At 41.4% G+C, this 18,649-nt stretch overlaps 1 protein-coding gene across 2 annotated transcripts; it reads right to left on the bottom strand.

Moving 5' to 3' along the window:
• Positions 1 to 123: 123 nt before the first annotated feature.
• Positions 124 to 18,649, bottom strand: enpp1 (ectonucleotide pyrophosphatase/phosphodiesterase 1). 2 transcript variants are annotated; one of them, XM_049756427.2, is made up of 23 exons: positions 18,264 to 18,649; positions 16,175 to 16,241; positions 15,186 to 15,252; positions 12,691 to 12,788; positions 12,532 to 12,611; positions 9,650 to 9,769; positions 6,386 to 6,495; positions 6,229 to 6,294; positions 6,054 to 6,126; positions 5,644 to 5,752; positions 5,386 to 5,517; positions 5,267 to 5,298; positions 5,009 to 5,136; positions 4,851 to 4,920; positions 4,469 to 4,556; positions 4,208 to 4,395; positions 4,097 to 4,130; positions 3,433 to 3,593; positions 2,083 to 2,203; positions 1,571 to 1,645; positions 1,067 to 1,199; positions 857 to 1,001; positions 124 to 775 (listed from the first exon to the last, which is right to left on the bottom strand). In XM_049756427.2, the coding sequence occupies exons 1-23, from the start codon at positions 18,381 to 18,383 to the stop codon at positions 623 to 625; spliced, it is 2,370 nt and encodes a 789-aa protein (XP_049612384.1). In that variant the 5' UTR covers positions 18,384 to 18,649; the 3' UTR covers positions 124 to 622. The 2 variants fall into 2 exon arrangements, with proteins under 2 accessions (XP_049612384.1, XP_049612385.1); XM_049756428.2 differs by lacking the exons at positions 12,532 to 12,611; positions 12,691 to 12,788; positions 15,186 to 15,252; positions 16,175 to 16,241; positions 18,264 to 18,649 and adding an exon at positions 10,282 to 12,479.

Below are 18,649 nucleotides of genomic sequence, written 5' to 3'. Positions count from 1 at the left end.
ATTTACATCTAATGAAAATAAAACACAGAGTGGACAAATGGCACAAGACGACCAGTGAACTCATGCACATGCACTGATACAATCTTCACATTTTTTGTAACAGAAATTGGGTAGGAACTTGGCTTCTAGAAAGTAAATTTTTATTATCTAATATCAAGTTCACCTTTGGAACAATCTACAGTACAGAAATCAGTTTTGTATTGTTTACTTGAATGTTTTGTTTGTCTGTGGACCAATTGGGTATAATGTGTCTTGTTACCGTGGGATAGTAGGAAACGCAATTTCGATCTCTCTTGACATGTGAAGATATTGACAATAAAGCAGACTTTGCCTTTCTGTGATTTTCTTTCTTGAGATGCATTGGGGGGGTGTTCTTAACTGTGGACGCACATTTCAGCAGAATTATTTGGATTTGTTTCAGTCCGTCTTTGGCTCTGGTTTCCAGAAGCAAAATAAAAGTAATTCAATGACACAAGGAACAAGATCTACAACCGGTGTATGGCGTTCAGTGTTTACAACAATCATTTTAAGTGCCATAATACCAGATTTTTTAAATGAACGAGGCACCAAGTGAAGCCAGAGCACTTTTTTTTTTCCTCATCTGATCTACAGTTAATGGAGTTCAAACACTATGTAAAAAAGTCTTGAGCTGTAGCGTCTCTTCAACGGACAACCTATCGTGGTAAAAACTTAGTCCAGTCAGCAGTTCCACATCACGGACGCGAGCCGCGTGCAGCTGGATCCATTCCTCCATCCATCTTAAATCTGAGGAGGTCTACAGATCAACGGGAAGGTGACCAATTTTAGAGGAGGAGCCAGCGAAGCGTCTTAACCACGTATCGGTGGCGTTACTCACGGAGCAGGTGTCAGTGTATTCCGCTCTGTGTGGGAGGATGAAGGACTTGACCATGAGAGGACCATTACAGTTCCCAGAATCAAAGGTAGAATTCTTACAACTGGTAAGGATCATGAAAAAATGCGTTGGCGTCGTGGCCTCATTTCTAGAGAAATATAAGATCATGTCAATCCAGCACATTATTACACAGCCAATTTGTGATGGACTTACGGCGCAAGGCTCTTGAAGGCGTCAACTTTTCCATCATAATCTTCATCAAATATTGGACCACTCATGACGTTGACTCCATTCATCTGCTTTGAATACTTTGGAAGCATGACACCATGGAAGTACTCCCAAATATCTGATGGAAGACAACATGCACACAAAAAATATTATATTTTATGTACAACGCTCATTATGTCGGATCTGACATGCAGGATCCCAAATCAGCCACTTGAGGGCAGCATCTGCAACAGTGAGGCCCCAAATAGTCAAAGTCCTCCTGCAGGGAGTGAGTCAATTTTCCATTATGGTGGGTGGTCCCAAAGAAAACATTTGCCTTCCTAATGTGTTCATCACACAGCAGACATTTCAACAAAAGCATCATGGGTGGAGAAAAAAAATACAGCAGAAAAAAAAAAGCAGAAGAAATTAAAAAGAAAAACAATCCTGATATTACCATTCACATCTAAAAACTGCCATCAGATATGTTTGCAGATACAAATATCTCACTTTTAAATTCAGGGAACATTGGCACCATGTTGCTGGAGATGAGTGAGTCTGCTGCTCCTTGTTTGATATTCAGGTCTTTTGGAAGAAAAGAAGCAAGAGATGCAAATAATACGTTAGCAATACACACGACACTGAACAATTTAACAATCGTGCTACAATATTGCTTTGGCGCATGTTAATCATGCCAAGAAAACCTCAAGTGATTGAAGCAGCTTTATTTAGCCAAAAATAGTCCTTTGCCGCCACCACTCAATTTCTCACGGATTTTGTGTCTTGATATACTTTTGGTCTTAATTTGGATGTGAGTGCTAACTAGAGCCAAGCAGGGATTCAATGAGAATGCAAAAAATGCACATTGGATTCCACGCAGGCTATAGCATGGTTATTCTCATCTGACAATAAAGTGTCACCACGGTTACTATACAGTTTCTTTTTACACGATAATACAGTTCTGAAAGATGTCAGCTTCAATTCATGGGATGAAGAGCTGTGACCATCATGCTCACACTCACAGGGGGGGTAGAGCAGGCCCTGGGTGTTGTCATTGGTGCACATCTGGCAGGTGGCTGCTGGTATGCGGATGTCTTTGCGAATACACACCTCGAAATTTGGGTCCAGAGATATCGCGCTGACCTGAAAAAGCAAATGGGTCAGGAGTCAGGCGGAGTTTCAGGACAGCGGTTCACAGCACCGAGGGCGTTGCTGGAGCTCGCTTGGCTCGACTGTGTGTCATTCAGGGCATTGCACTCTTTCTATTTGCTCTCCAATTGTTACATTTATTATATTAACCCACAGTTGTATAAGTGTGGGATTGCACTTTGCTGGCCTTTTCCTATCATTTTTCATGCACAACAGTTTAGCAACAAGTATGCAAGCCGTGACACTATGACGACAGAATTGCTAGCCAGTATCCCATCAAAATGATTCCAAGAAATTATTTTCGGCTCAAATGACCACACATTTGGCTTTTAAGCTGTCAGACAGCAGCTAAACATTTCCACCACTTAATTTGACTCTTGCCCAGAATAGAAAACAACTGTGAGTTGGCTTCCTTCGGACTAAAGAAGCAAACAAGAGGCAACGAGGCTCAAAATATCTCACGGAGTGAGCGTCAACTCGACCGACGTACGGTAGCTGAGGATACACAAGAAGGCCTAGTGTCATTACTACGTGGGTGGTTTGTTTAAAATGTCGAAGCTCCCTTTTAGAGAGCCTGCACAGATACTTTTTGAGGAGGGGTTGGATCACACTCACTGGGGTTCGAAACAACATTACAAGCTCATACAAAGTAGACATGGAACTGACAAGACCACTAAAGTCCACTAAAAGGCAGAGGTGACCAAAAATATTACGAAGCTTTGTTAAGTAACAAAATTGTAGAAACGTTAATTTATAATAGATAAAAAAAAAAGCTCATATATTATACAGGCTCATTACTCATAGGAAAACTCTTCAGAATCAGAAGACCAATTTCAAAAAGTCGTTTTGACTGTTTCTTATGTAATATTTTTTTTTAGATGGCAAATATTTGGCTGCTAGCCAGAAATATTGCTGTGTCTGGTGTGATTTTTGATATGACAAATTTTTTGACAACAACAACTAATGTAGTAATTCAAATTTAGTGTGATGCATTTGTATACTGTAAATACTGAACGAATGGGGGAAAAAAAAAAAAAAAATTCTCTGCCTGAGATCACTGTTTACACACATTGAGAACCCTAGTTGTGCCAACACTGTCATGGAGATCACTAAGAACATCTTGGGCCAGGAATTCAAAAAGGTCAAGTCAAACTTTCATTGAGTCCTCTTCCAAACCCACATCACTAACTAGCCGAGGCTATGTTTAGGGATGAAAGACCCACCAGTTTTGGGATGTTATATGCCACCCAGAGAGCCATGTGACGGTCTTGGCTGTAGCCTGTGATGTAGCTGGACTGGTGAAGTAGACAAAAAGTCGCATCCGCTTGGACAACACTTGGCACACCGAAGGGATGGTGGAGGCGACGTAACCTAGATTTGACGACTACGATAGAAATGGCAAACATTAAAACTTGAATTATTTCGATTAGCTTCATGATGTCTTCTGAATGCTATCTGTAGATTGTTTTGTTCTTGAATCGCTTCGACATTGTTCCTTGACACCAATGACTTTTGGTGCTTTTACAGCAAATAGGTGAGTTTTTCACCATATTACTACAAAATGTTTCAACTACAACAGCCACCTTTATTCACTCACGCACACACACACACAAATCTTGGGGTTTGGATTACAAAATGCAATGACAAAATAGTTTCTCAAAATGAAAAGAAAAAAAAAAAAAGCTAACTGCAGGGGTTGACTCCCAATAATTTGGAAAAACATTATTATAACATAGCTGTTGCCACAAAGCTGAACTACTCCAATAAAATGCCTAAAAATACAACCCATGCTGGCACTCCAAACTATGAATACACTCCATGCGTGCAAACCACACGTATGAGTTCTCCTTTAAACAAAAATAAATACATAAATAAAAAGACACTCACTGGCATTTGGAATCATGCTTTCTGTGTCTTCACCCTGGTATTAAAGTTGAGAAATATTTCACGGCGTAAATGGCATGATAACAGCGTTGAGTGGAAGGAAACAAAACTTACGCGGGTTCCTTCTTTGAGTGGGTTGCATGAGCAGTTAAGGTTGACAAGTGGGTCGGGGTCAGCGGCCTCGCAGGGCGTGTCGTGGGAGAGCTGCGCAGGGTGAACGGGAAAGTGGACGGGATCCCACAGGAGGTGATTGAGACTTCCATGTGTGCCGTTGTTCGGAGCGGGAGGGATGCCGAGAAGATCTGTAGGGAGGGTTACGATAATTTCAAATATCTCAACAAAGCTTGAGACAATTTTTATAATTGTGCCACTTACCACACATGAGATTATACAATTCAATGTTCTCAAAGGGAGCCACAACTGTGCCATTTTGAAATCCTGGACCGTAACCAATGAAGATTGCCTGGAAAGAACATACTTCTTCACATTTGAAGCTCATGCCGTTGGTCGTATATCTAACTAAGGACTATCTTTAGTCTGCGAGGTCCTATTCAAATGGAAATAAAATAAGCAGGTGATTCCAGTTCCAGGAAAGTCAACATAAGGATGTGGAACCCCGCCTAAATATTGTGTCCTGAAATTCTATCTGACTGATGTCTCATTTATCAACATCAGTGGCCTTGACTTAAACTTGCTAAATCTCATATGCTTCTTTTAAACAGGATGCAAAGTGACTAACATCCTACTTTTGTCTCACCTGCATGTTCGTGAAAAGGTTATCGGAGCCATGGAAACCGCCCGAGCAGTACTTGATTTCCTTGCGGTCTCTGCGCACAATGAAATAAACAAAAAAAAGCATCATTGAAAACAGTCATATATTCATTTTATGTTTAATCCGAATGAATGATGACTTACAGCGCTGTCTGCCAGCCTTCCTTCATGTACAGGTGTCCTCTCTCTATCCTCACATTGTTGGCAAAATGAAAGCGTTTGGGGAGGTTCTCTTTAAGGTACGCCCTCATTGGCTGCGCGGGAGTCCTGCACTTGAAAACAGACACAGAGTAGGCAGGATCAACACATGGCCGGCTCGTTTGACACCGAGCCAAGCTAGCAGATAATCGCTCCATCCACTTATATCAATACAATAAGTCACGTTTGGAATTTTCTGCATACCGACAGGTTCTTCACCAGGCCCTCATAGTCGACTGTGGGAAAAAAAACAAAAAGGGGGCAGTGAGGGAAATGTCAGGAGGAATGTTGGGAGGACGGAAAGTCGCTTGTTAGGAACTCACAGGAAAAGAAGTCGACTGGCAGCCGGATGGGTCTAATACGAGCGGCCGCGCCTTGGACGACCGTGAAGTCGTCTGTGTCGTTCAGGTAGGTTGACACAAATGCTGCTCTTTCACATGTTGCTTCTTCCATGCCTGGAAAAACACGCACATAGTTCTGTTTATAATACATAATCCACAAGTTATGTTTTCATAGTCATTCATTCATTCTGGTCGCTCATCTTGTGAATCCAAGCAAAGCCACGCTTATTCTCAACTCACCGTGATCCGATACGATGATTACGTTGACGCAGTGAAGCAAGTTCCTGTGCATCAAACCGCCCATTAACATCCCCATAATTCGGTCCACATTCTTCAGGGCCTCAATGACCTGGAGAACAAATTGTTACATTTTATCAATTATCGACAATAATTGGTTAATAAGAGTAATGGAGAAAAGTGGGTTGTGTAATACACTTTAATATTTATATTCATATTTATTAATATTTTAATATTTTATTAATATTTTTTATCCAATTATTCGATTAATCTAATTGATAGAATATAGTTACAAATAAAAAAATAAATGCTTTAGATAATTCTAAAGCTGCTTGATAGGTTTGAAGTCAAGGCTCCTGCAACATTCCTTTTCCGACTTTACATTTCTGTGACCTGTTAAGACAAAGCTTTACTTGGCTGCTTTCTGGTCCATAGCGATGCCCAGATGAGTCAGGCTCCTCTAGGTACAAAGTGTAAAAGTCAGGTCTAAAGAAAACAAGTAAATAAAAAAGTAGAAAAAATAAATAAATCACATCCAGTCTCACTGAAGATAGCCTGGTGGGATTGTATGTACAAAAAAATAAATACCGTTCTCCTTGTGCTAAATCCAGCCACTCAAAAAGCGTCAACACTCTGGACTCAAAAGTGGTGCTTCTATGCAGAGAAATCAGAACAAGAAAATTTAGTCTGAGTCGAGTCAAGTCACATGATCGGTGCCATATTGTATAAATAGTGCCACTCTTACCTATTATAGATTTTGTAGAAATCTGGAAACTTGCCATGGATAGCCACATCTGAACCGGGCCAGAAGAAAGTTCCTGCTTTCAATTTGTGCCTCATGGCAGTTATCCAGATCTGGAGATCAAAGCAAGGCATACAGATGAGATAAGACTTAGACTTAGACTCAACTTTATTAATCCCTTGGGATTACTCCTTCAGGGAAATTCAGGCCCCAGCAGTATCCATACCACAGAGCGGGTATACAAAAGACACACAGATGGCATGAGCGCAACTCAATAGGCCCTCATAAGGCTGCCATACAACGGCGCCACAAAGAAAGCCAGAAAGTGCGAAAGAAAAAAGCCATCAAAGCAAAGCAAAGCAAAACAAAAAGACAAAAGAAAAAAGTAACAGTGCCCAACCAGCACCCCTCAATATCAGAAAACACCCCAAAACACACAAAATAGCCTCCACGGGGTCCACAGACAGGTGTAAGGGTAGTCCAGTTCAACGGCACCCAATGGACCGTGGTCGTGAATCGGTGAAAACATCACAAAGCAGGCAAACGTGTGAGCCACGTCCTGGGCACCCAGTCGGGGCACGTGCAGATGGTCACGGGGCTAGAACGGTCGCTGGTTCTGACGAGCACGAGGGAGCACAGGGGTCAGCATCAGCCGGATAAGCAGGAAGCCGTCGCAGAGGTATCCAAAGCGATACCGAGGTGCGGTAGAAGGCACCAGCATCGCCGAATGGACAAAAAGACAGAAAGAAAAAGGAGAAAAGGAAATAAAGAGAAAAAGAGAGAACACTGCTGGGAGGCTGCCACTCATGTCGGCGCCATACCAAAAAAACAAAAAAGACAAATACAAACCAGATTCGGTTGAAGTTGGAAAATTCTGTAAAATGTAAATAAAAACGAAATACAGGTGAGCCTCGGTTTTCGACCACAATCCGTTCCAGAAGGCTGTTCGAGAAGTGAATCGTTCGAATTACGAATCATGTTTTCCCATTACAAATAATGGAAAAAAATGTAATCCGTTCCAAGCCAAAAAACGCTTTTTTTAAAGCATTTTTTCATCATTTTACACCATAAACTGCATAAATAAGTGTGTAGATAATGTATAAATAAGTAATATAAATAATAAACTGAATTAATAGAGTAGGCTAGGCTGGGGAATGTATTGCCATATCTGTAGCAACTCTCGTGTGTTTCATTCTAATAGTAAAATATATATTTTTAAATTGTGAGGGGGAAAAAAAGCACAACAAAGAGCAAAGGTTTGTTGGTAAGCACAGTTGCCCTTCTTGCAACATTACCTTTAAGAGCGTCTTTGTTTTTCAGGATCGAGCTTATTGTCGATTTTGCCATGCAAAACTCCCGCGCCAATTCTGACACGCACACGCACTCATATTTTGGGATTAATTCTTTTATAATTCAACCGTTTTGCGCACTACTTTCCTCTTTTCGCCATGATCAGCTTTACTGCTCCCACTTGCTTCCTTTGGAGGCATGATTAGAGTTGATGCAATCCTCAGAGTAATGAGAATGTAATAACGAACAGAGTCAGTTGGCATGCGGGTCCTCTCGGCTCATCTCGTGAGGTTCGACAACCGAAATTTCGTCCGACACCCGAAGCAAAAAAATCTCGAATTTTTTGTTTGAATACCGATTTGTTCGAGAACTGGGACGTTCAAAAACCAAGGCTCCACTGTACAACGACTTGAAAATCCTTCTAAACCCATATTCAATTGAATACACTAAAAAGACAACATATTTAATGTTCAAACTGATAAACTTAATTGTTTTTTGCCAAATAATAATAATTAACTTAGAATATCATGGCTGCAACACGTCCAGTAGAAGTTGGGAAAGGTGGCAAAAAATACTGAGAAAGCTGAGAAAAGCTCATCAAACACCTATTTGGAACATCCCACATGTGATCAGGCTAATTAGGAACAGGTGGGTACCATGATTGGTTATAAAAGGAGCCTCCCCAAACATGCTCAGTCATTCACAAGCAAGGATGGGGCGAGGTTCACCACTTAGTCCACAACTGCGTGAGAAAATAGTTGTACAGTTTAAGAACAACATTTCTCAAAGCGAAATTGCAAGGAATTTAGGGGTTTCAACATCCACGGTCCATAATATTATCAAAAGGTTCAGAGAATCTGGTGAAATCACTGCACGTAAGCGCCATGGCCGGAAACCAAGATTGAATGACCGTGACCTTCGATCCCTCAAACGGCACTGCCTTAAAAACCGACATGAGTGTGTAAAGGATGTTACCAAATGGGCTCAAGAAAACTTCAGAAAACCACTGTCAGTAAATACAGTTCGTCACTCCATCAGTAAGTGCGGGTTAAAACTCTACAATGCAAAGCAAAAGCCGTTTATGAACAACATCCAGAAACGCCGCCGGGTTCTCTGGGCCCGCTCATGTAAAATGGACTGATGCACAATGGAAAAGTGTTTTGTGGTCTGATGAGTCCACTTTTCAAATTGTTTTTAGAAACACTGGACGTTGTGTCCTCTGGACCAAAGAGGAAGCCGACTATCCGGATTGTTATTAACGCAAAGTTCAAAAGCCAGCATCTGTGATGGTATGGGGGTGGATTAGTTCACATGGCATGGGTGACTAACATTTCTGTGAAGGCAACATAAATGCTGAAAAGTACATACAGATTTTGGAGCAGCATATGCTGCCATCCAAGCGACGTCTAGTTCGTGGACGCCGCTGCTTATTTCAGCAAGATAACGCCAAGCCACATTCTGCACGTGTTACAACAACGTGGCTTCGAAGTAAAAGAGTCCAGGTTCTCCCCTGGCCCGCTTGCAGTCCAGACCTGTCTCACATTGAAAATATGTGGCGCATTATGAAGTGTAAAATACGACAGGGAAGACCCCGGACTGTTGAACAACTGAAGCGGTTCATCAAGCAAGAATGGGAAAGAATTCTACATGAGAAGCTAAGAGAATTAGTCTCCTCTCTTCCAAAACGTTTGAGTGTTATTAAAAGGAAAGGTGATGTAATGAAGTTAAACATGCCCTTTCGCAACTTCTACTGCACGTGTTGCAGCCATGAAATTCCAAGTTAATTATTATGTGAAAAATTAAATAAAGTTTGAGTTTGAGCATTAAATATGTTGTCTTTGTAGTGTATTCAATTGAATATAGGTTGAAAAGGATTTTCAAATCATTGTATTTTGTTTTTATTTACATTTTACACAATTTCCCAACTTCAACACTTTTGTGTGTACATCAAAACATGATGTACACACTATTACTTACTGGCTCTCCTTGGTACCATTTAGAGTTGTATTTCTCCTCAGTTTTCAAGCTGAAGAATGCATTCTGGTTTACGTCGAACATTTTGTTGTCAACTATCCCGTGGGACTCTGGGTAAAGGCCCTGTAGCAAGGAAATAATAGTTGTCGAGACCTCGCTTCAACATATTGTTATTTAAAGTTAGTCTTAGATAATAGCCAAGTAGGCAAAGAGAAATTTTGAATATAACAAATTTTACAACCCTTAATAATTACGCAACAAATTAACAACCAACAGAGCAACAACAGTTGCCTTGGAGAAAAACTATGAGAGGTTGTAGAATTAATCCTGTTCCGGTCCATACCTGCATATGTACAAGTAGTGCAAGCCTATACAGGCCACCATTCAACATGTTCTGATAAAGGGAAGTAAGCTCTCAAGGTTAATAATTGCCCCCTATATTAAAACAAGTCAACATTTACATGTAGAACCTCAAAATGTTAAAGTGCAAGATTAAGGGTGTATTCAGACCTGACTGTTTGGTCTGCTTTAAACGGGCCAGGGTTCGATTGGAACGCTGGTCCGGACCTTTTGTGTAGGTGTGAATACACGCAAACGAATCCTGGTGCGGATTAAAGAAATGGACCGAGACCCACCTTTTCCAAGTGGTCTCGGTTTGCTTCCAAACAAACTCTGGTGCGGTTTGCTTCAGGTGTGAATACAAACAGCGATCATCCGCACCAACAGCACAAATATGCAGAGCAGGAACACAGCGCGTAGGACTCGTATGTTTTCCTCCATTTCTGGGACTGTGCTCTGTGTGCCGCCCTGGTCGTTGTTGTCCAATGGGAGCGCAGATCGTCACAGGCATGTATGTGTATACAGTAATCCCTCGTTTATCGCTGATAATTGGTTCCAAGACCACCCGTGATAGAGGAAAATCCGCGATGTAGAGAAAATATATTGTTACAATATCCATAAAATACTTTTATGGACCTTTATTGTATTTTACTGTAATTTTAAACCACGTGTATTGTACTTTTAAATGTTTTTGTATTCTTAAGCACTTTAGTAAACGTTTTAAAGTCAAACTGATTTTCATAAACATTCTTTGTTTAAAAAAAAAGCGGACGATAAAAAAATAAATATAAGTAAATATATTGTTACAATATCGGCACAAGAATTTTATGAGCCTTTACTGTAGTTTTATATACTTTATTGTTTTTTAAACACTTTTTGGGTATTTTGAAACACTTATGTAAATTTTTTAAAGTCAAACTGACTTGCAGAAACATTCTTATTTATTTAAATAAATAAGAAAATAAATACAAGTAAATATATTGTTACAATAATACACACAAGACTTTTATTAACCTTTTTTGAAGTGTAAACGTGTCTGGCGCCTCTCTGCTCTTGCCTGCTGGCCGACTGACGTGTCACAGCAGCCCAGCGCGAGCGCGTCCGCACAAGAGTTTTATAATTTTATATTGAAACACTTTATTGTATTTTTAAACATTTAAACAAGTGTAAATGTGTCACGGCTCCGCTCCGCTCTTGCGATGCTGATCGGCTAACACACCCCAGCAGCCCAGCGCGAGGGCATCCTCACATTGCTCAGAGGCACGCCCTGCGCTTAGTGCTCATTGCGTCCAGGAAGTAATTTTTTCCTACGTGTGCGGTTACGCTCACTGCCGTTGTCCCGACTGTTTCTGCACGGCGGTGCATTTTTCCTTCGTGCGCGGCTGTGACACGTCTCCGCTCACGCCCTGCTGGCCTATGGCTTCACGCGCCCTCCACGCTAGACCTCTGAGGTGCACATCACCAATAAGAAACTGTCAGTTCTCACAGTTTTGCCTGTTTTGACACGCACGCCTGCCACCTGATTCTCGTTTGCCTGACCCGCTGTGATATGAGATGCATGCACGACGCGAGCTCGCTGACCGGCTCGTCATTTTAAAGTGTAAACGTGCAACGACTCCGTTCTGCTCTTGCCGTGCTGACCGGCTGTCGTGCCCCCGCTGACCAGTGCGAGGGCACCCGCACAAGACTTTTATAATTTCATGACGGGCAAACAGGACGATCCAATCTGGAGTGACAAGCAGACATGCAGTTCTACTCAGCTTGGCGATCGAGGAGCGGAGACGTGATAGTATGTGTGTAATGAAGTGCAAGTCTGAGGTGCTGCTGATATGATGACGCAGACAGAGTGAATAAAGTGCGGAAGGCTGAGATAAAGTGTAGTTAGAACTGCTAAGCCAATCAGCTGCAAGGACAAAGATCAACATGTTTCCATTGGCCATTAGTGTCATATGGTCAGACAAAGCCCTGCGCTCCAAGTGACGCCGCAAATAGCCGCGACCATCAGGGAGGGGAGTTGCTGATGGTGTAGGGGTGCACTTGCCTGTCCTGTTGCCTGGCTTGTGCATATGATGCTGTGAATGTGTGTGTGACTTATAAAAAAAAGAAAAAAAATCCGCGATGCACCGAATCTATCCGCAATATTTGTTTAAAAAAAAAAAAAATCTGCGATGGAGTGAGGCCGCGATAGGTGAACCGCGAAGTAGCGAGGGATTGTACTTCACTTGCAAAATGGACTAAATAGGAACCGCACTAAACGAAAAAAATTAAGTCCGCTACTGGTCCGGACTAAACAAGCGGACTAAAGGACTTTTCTGGTCTGAACACAGCCTAAGTATCTAATACTGTACAAATTTGATTCCATAATGCATTCATTATTGCAGCACTGAAATCAAATGACTCCAGATAAGGAAATGCAGAACTCAAGTGACATTTAAACTTTTTTTTATCACGGGACACATCATAGTTACGGTTGCCATCATGCAGGCGGTTAGAACAGTGACTAAAAAGAATACAAATAAAAAAGATAAGCTGCGGCAAATACTCACAGTGACAATTGAGTAGTGGTTTGGGAATGTCTTTGTCGGATACACTGGCCTCATATGTGACGTGGTTGTACCCAAAGCTCCTGCAACACAGCATTTAACCTCATCAAGACATTTCCAGAACCACAAGATGCCACAGAAATGCAAGTTTCGGCCACTTACGTAACTTGCTGATGACGGGCAGGTGGTCGCCGTGATCTTTTAAATACTTGGCCCGGAAACCGTCCAAGGACACCAGGATGAGGGGCGGCCTGGTGAAACTGAGCAAGAGGCAGCAAGACTGATAAGAATTTAAACATGAAAAGATTTTCCGTGAGATTCGGTCAAATTCCTGTGGAATTACACCTCAATGTTGCCTCGTTGATGGGCTGAGTATAAAAACATAAGACAGAGTGCGACTTTCCGTGGCATATTAAATTATGTGAACACTATATAAACTAAACTTCCATTTGCGTCCATTTGAGGTTGATTTTCAAGATTTGCTAACACACTTCTAGCCAACAAAGTGAGAAAAGCACATCTGGCGCAAGAAAGTGACAACAGGCTGCTTTGCATAATCTTGCTTCAAGATGTAAAAACACACAGATACACAACATAAGGAAGACAAAAACCAACAACCTCATATTCGTTTTTTCCATGTTGCAATGAGCCCTGAGTCATTTGACCAAGTTTCCACAGAGACAGTCATTTTTTTTCAAAACTGACAAAAAAACCTTCCAAAATTGAAGGTCACTTTTTCAGAAGACGGAACATCCAGGCAACGACTAACAATTCTCTTTTGTTTTCCGGAGCCACAAGCTGAGAACAGTCTGCTGACAACAACGGTCGCCACTCACTCACCATACATGTGGGTGTCACCAGTCAATGGTTATTATTATTTACAGAACAACAACAACATGACTAAACTACCGTAATTTTCGGACTATAAGTCGCGTTTTTTTTCATAGTTAGGGTAGGGGGGGGGGGCGGCTTATAATGAGCGACTTATGTGAATTTTTTCAAACATTTTCAAAAAAAAAGTGAAACCGCGATAAACAAACCGCGATGTAGGAAGGGATTACTGTAATTTGAATTTCAAGTGACGTCAGCAGCGCGGCACGGCAGTTGTTTACAAAAAGGACAAAGATTGATCACGGGATGACAAAGATGACGAAGGGCCCCACGTACTACCATCATTAGCGGCTTTGTTTCCAAGTGACACGGAGGACAAAGAGTTTGAAGGATTTAAGGATTTGGAGTGACACAGAAGGTTTGAAAAACTATTATGGCTTTTACGCACGCCCGGTCCTACTCTACGGAGCTCTCTTTCACCTCCGTGGATAGAAGTTGGGGGCCGGCGCTCGGCCGGGTGGCTGTCCGGGGACGGTGGATGGGGCTCGGTCATGGCTTTTACACAAGCCCGGTCCTATTCTATGGATCTCTCTTCCACCTCCGTGGCTGGAAGTCCACTCCGCCACACGCCTGGAAGTTTGTTTTGTTAAATAAAGAGCCGTTCACCAAGTCGAGTCTCAAGTTTTTTTATTTTTTGTCAAGTCAAGTCACAAGTCATCAAAACAGCGACTCGAGTCGACTCGAATCCAAGTCACAGTGACTCGAGTCCCCATCTCTGGTTATATACTAGATCTGTGGAACAACGATGAGGCTGACGTCAGGGCGCACGCGCGGCGTTGTTGACGAAGGACGAGGAATTTGATAGATGGATTTAATGATTTAGAGTGCACAGATGGTTTGATAATATTATTGCTTATATAATCGTTATTTGATATCTAATTTATATATCGTTATATGGGCCTGTGGAATATTTTGAAGTGCAAGCGCCATCAGCGCGCCGCTGTTGACAACAATGTCAAACCATTGTTGACAAAGGACGATCGATGGATTTAATGAATTGGAGTGACACAGATGGTTTTATAAACGTGTTATTTATGTAATAGTTTTATTTAATGACTCTGAATGTTACGTCAGGCCCGTTCTCAGCTCTTCGTCTGTGTTTATGTCACGTTAGCATACCTATCGTTTAGCCTGTTGTTGCTCGTTCATGTCTGTTCTTGGTGTTGGATTTTGTCGAATAAATTTCCCCCCAAAATGCGACTTATACTCCAAAGCGACTTATATATGTTTTTTTTCACGTTATTGTGCATTTTATGGCTAATGCTAGTCCGAAAATTACGGTACTTTAGATAAGAATAAGGAGTCTGGTGTGATTTAGAGCAACAAGCTCAAATTGGAATACAGCAGTGCCTTGTGATACAAGTTTAGTTTGTTCTGTGACTATAAACATAACTTAAAACAATAAATACTCTAAGGTATTCAAATATTTTTTTCCCATTGAAATGAATGGAAATGCCAGTTTGGTGTTATGATTAATTCAGCAGCTCCTTCTGGTGTCATGCAGACATTATATTGTCTTTCTACCTGTGTTGATGCACCTTTGTGTGAACTTCAACTGTGAGTAGCATTAAACAGCTTGAGGTCTGTTTTTTTTTTTTTTTTTATTTTGGTTGAAAAACTGCCTGCCGAACTATGACTTGTTGTGAAGTGAGTTGAATTTACTGCCAACATATCTGGAGAAACTTGTGAGGTCACTTGTATCTCAAGGCAACAATGTGTTAAATAAATTGATGGATATATATTAAATAACAAAATCAAAGTGCTACCTTGGTGGACACTGTGGCTGCTCACTTCCCACAGGGACGTCCATCTGCAGCCAGTTCACACCATTGTCTGGGGAAAAGAAGGGTCACACTCAATTCCAGCAAATTGATGCAATGACAATATTAACTGTAAACGTAAAGAGTTGTAAATCAATACCAAATATATTCAGTTGACCTTTTATGGCATTTTTATCTTATCTATTGATTTGTTGTTATTAAACAGGAAAACTCCTTATGTAGAGAACCTTTATCATTACTGCCAACAAGTATTAAAATATTGCGCAACCACTCCTGGACTGATTTCTATCGGGGGTTTTTTTTGTTTTGTTTTTTTACTAACCTTTGCTTGATAGCTCTACCTCCTTTGCTCAGATATCAATGAGCATGTTTTATCAGAGTTGGACAAGATCCAAGAAAAATGCACTGTTGCCAAAATATGATTGTGGTGTTGTCAAATTTGTTCCATATGCTTTCCACGCAACACTAAGTGTGGAAATATAGAGTCAGTAAATACATACGGCTCGGGTGGTGCCGCAAGTGTTTGCCCCACCCAGCCAGGACGACGACAGCTGCAAACAGCTGAGCTCAGTGAGGCTCGCGTGGACATGTGTCAGGAGATTTGGATCGGAGCCTTTTAGACAACAGTTCTTCTCGAACCAAAACATGGCAAAACTACCACAATCTAATTTGGAAATGTTTGCGACACACTGCCACAAAATGACAAATGTCTGAACTGTCTGCTATGGTAATGTGACCCTCCCTTTTGTGGTGCACAGCGAGTTTTGTTAAACAAGGGGACTTTCTAGGAGAAAAGCAAAACCCCAAAGGGTCCGTCCCATTCCTAATTTGAATAAGCTATCGCATGCTTCAGAATCCTGACATTGATTGTAACACATGCAAGAGGTAATTTTTCAAAACGCACTCAAAAACGAGGTCACAGGCGTGGTATAAAGTGGAAATTATCTTGAGTTTTGACCAATGTACAAACCTACCGTCAACAGGACGTTGGTATGCCAATATCAGCGCAAGGAGGAGGATGAGTAAGCAGACAAAGACAACCTAGAAGAGAGAAAAAAAAACTTGAATTCAGACACAAAATGGGGATTAGTTGAATTTTGGGCCCTATTATCATAGACCACCTTATTTACTCGAGATTTGTCTTCACTGAGTATTTAATGTCCTCATCGAAGCCAACATTTAAGAAAATAATAGCCATCAGTTATTTAATTTAGAGTATCTAATTAATGCCCTCTTTTCCCACAAACGATTTTCACTTTTGGTCTCCTGTAATCTTCCTTAGATGGCTGGCTGCAAGCGGGGGTGGGGCTTTATAATTAGAGGGGATTTTCACAGATCAGTTTATAGAGTCAGGGAGGGTCCTCAAGGTTTGTCACCACTGCGCTGCGCACCACATCAGGCCTGCCGAGGTTCTTGTGGAGGAAAGCTAGTTGGAAAGAACAAATAGAAGCATCGGCCATCTAGTCATTTTTGTTTATTTTTCCAGTTATTGCATCAATTAATTTAGACTACTTGCATAATTTTTGTCAGTTCCAAAATCATGTCGAGTCCAACATAATCACATTTAGTGTTCAGTTGATGGTCTTTGAGAATAAATCAGCCACTAGAGAACTATTTTGAGCTAGCTGGAATTCCGTGATAGGTATGAAAATATGCTGCGGTCACGCTGTCTGCCTGCGTGTTGCGTGTTTTACAGCTGTATAGTGTATAATGAAGAGCGTGAGGTGGCTCCTCGGGAATGCCCTTTAGCCCTCTTAGTCTGGCAAAGTAAACAGGCTGCCTACACTTTGGACCACATTTTTCAGGTCGTCTGGGCATTTGGTGGGATTAAATTGTCAAAGTGGGCAGTTGGAAAGACACAGATGTGATCTAAAGAAACAATATGAGATTATCTTAGTTTGAAAGTCATTGCATTGCTATGAAAAGGACAAGTGAAACATTTTGAAGTCAACACACTGAGCTCCTTCTACGTACCACTCTGAGGTAAAAACTAATAGTCAACATGCAGTTATAGTATGACATGTTTGTACAAGCTAGCGGAACAGAGAAGAAAAAATGATTTCTTACAACCTTTATGTTAGCCTACTTTTGATACGAGTCTTCAATTTTTTTTTTTGCAAGCTCAGTGCAGTTTAACAAGGACCAGTGTTAGAATTACTAACAGATGCATGGTGGCTGTTACGGACTCGAGGAAGGAGCACATTGAAGTCTGAAGTTTGCCCACATATGTCTCCCATTAAAACTGTTCGGTGCCATTTTGTTGCATTTAGCTTGGGAAACATTGCAAATGTGTAGAAAATGTAGAATGCACAATTTAACATACTATTTGAATTACATTGGCAGATTGTATACAGTCAAAGCCAGCAATGTAGAGTTGCTCTTTAAAACATAAACAAGACTGTGTTTACAATACAGTTTATCCAAAACCTTGCTTGCCTTCCAGATTTAGCCTGTCCACAAATATTTACGAGTTAGCTTCATTCCAGTAAGAGTAAACAAATACTGCTATGCTGGGGGGTTAGGGTTAGGGGGGGCACTCCTGTCTGCTCAGCTCTGTCTCTTGGCATCAGGGTGAAAACATTTGGTTTCCATGTTCACACACTCACACACAGTTTAAACCATGGTGACAAACGTTTGTTTTTGCAGCCATAATGATATTTTGCAAGCTGTCGTCTTTTTCATTTAAATTTAGCATGTTGCACGTTTGGAAGACTTTTGGATGTTTTTTAGACATGGCAATAGAAAACACAATCGCTACAAATAACCCAAGCCAACAAACCCTCCAAAAAATCTCCTTAACAAGGTCTTGGATGGGGAATATCTATTACGTCATTACAATTAACGCTCCTGGTTCACCCTCCTCCATTATGCTGCTGTCCTAATAGGACCCAAGACCTCAGTGTATCAATATCTCAACCACAATTGACTTTAAACTCTTTGAAAAAGTGAATAATGAAGACAGATATTCCAATTTTAAATGTACAGTGGTACGTAGAAGTAAATTTTCAAAGAAGGCAGTGCAAAAAGTGATGCCCCAGTACGCGTGTAGTGTGCAAAACATACCCCACAGATAATCTTACAACGCCTGCTTTTCCTCTGCGGCGTCTGCCTCTGACTTTCCGGTTCCGTCGTGACAAACGGGGACGCTGTCTGGTCCTCTCCCTGCTTGTACGCTCCTTCCATGGCGTTCGGCTTTTCAACACACAGGCGCGTTCCAAAACGAGTGGCAAACAGACTACCAGTGAGTGTCCAAAAAGGATGTTTAAAAAAAGTCAGTGCGGATGTGGCCCTGCGTGTGAGCGTAGCACCGCCTTATAATTGTTTTGACGAATGCAAACTTTTTCAAAGTTGAGGGGAGACGCGCAACGTGGGAAGTTCCACTATTTGCACGGTGGATAAAAAAAAGCGTGTTGTCACGCATAAAGTCGCCTTAATTTGGAGTTTCAAAC

The sequence above is a fragment of the Syngnathus scovelli genome, chromosome 20, assembly GCF_024217435.2.
Source record: "Syngnathus scovelli strain Florida chromosome 20, RoL_Ssco_1.2, whole genome shotgun sequence".
NCBI lineage: Eukaryota > Metazoa > Chordata > Actinopteri > Syngnathiformes > Syngnathidae > Syngnathus > Syngnathus scovelli.
This window is presented reverse-complemented; position numbering and strand designations above follow the sequence as displayed.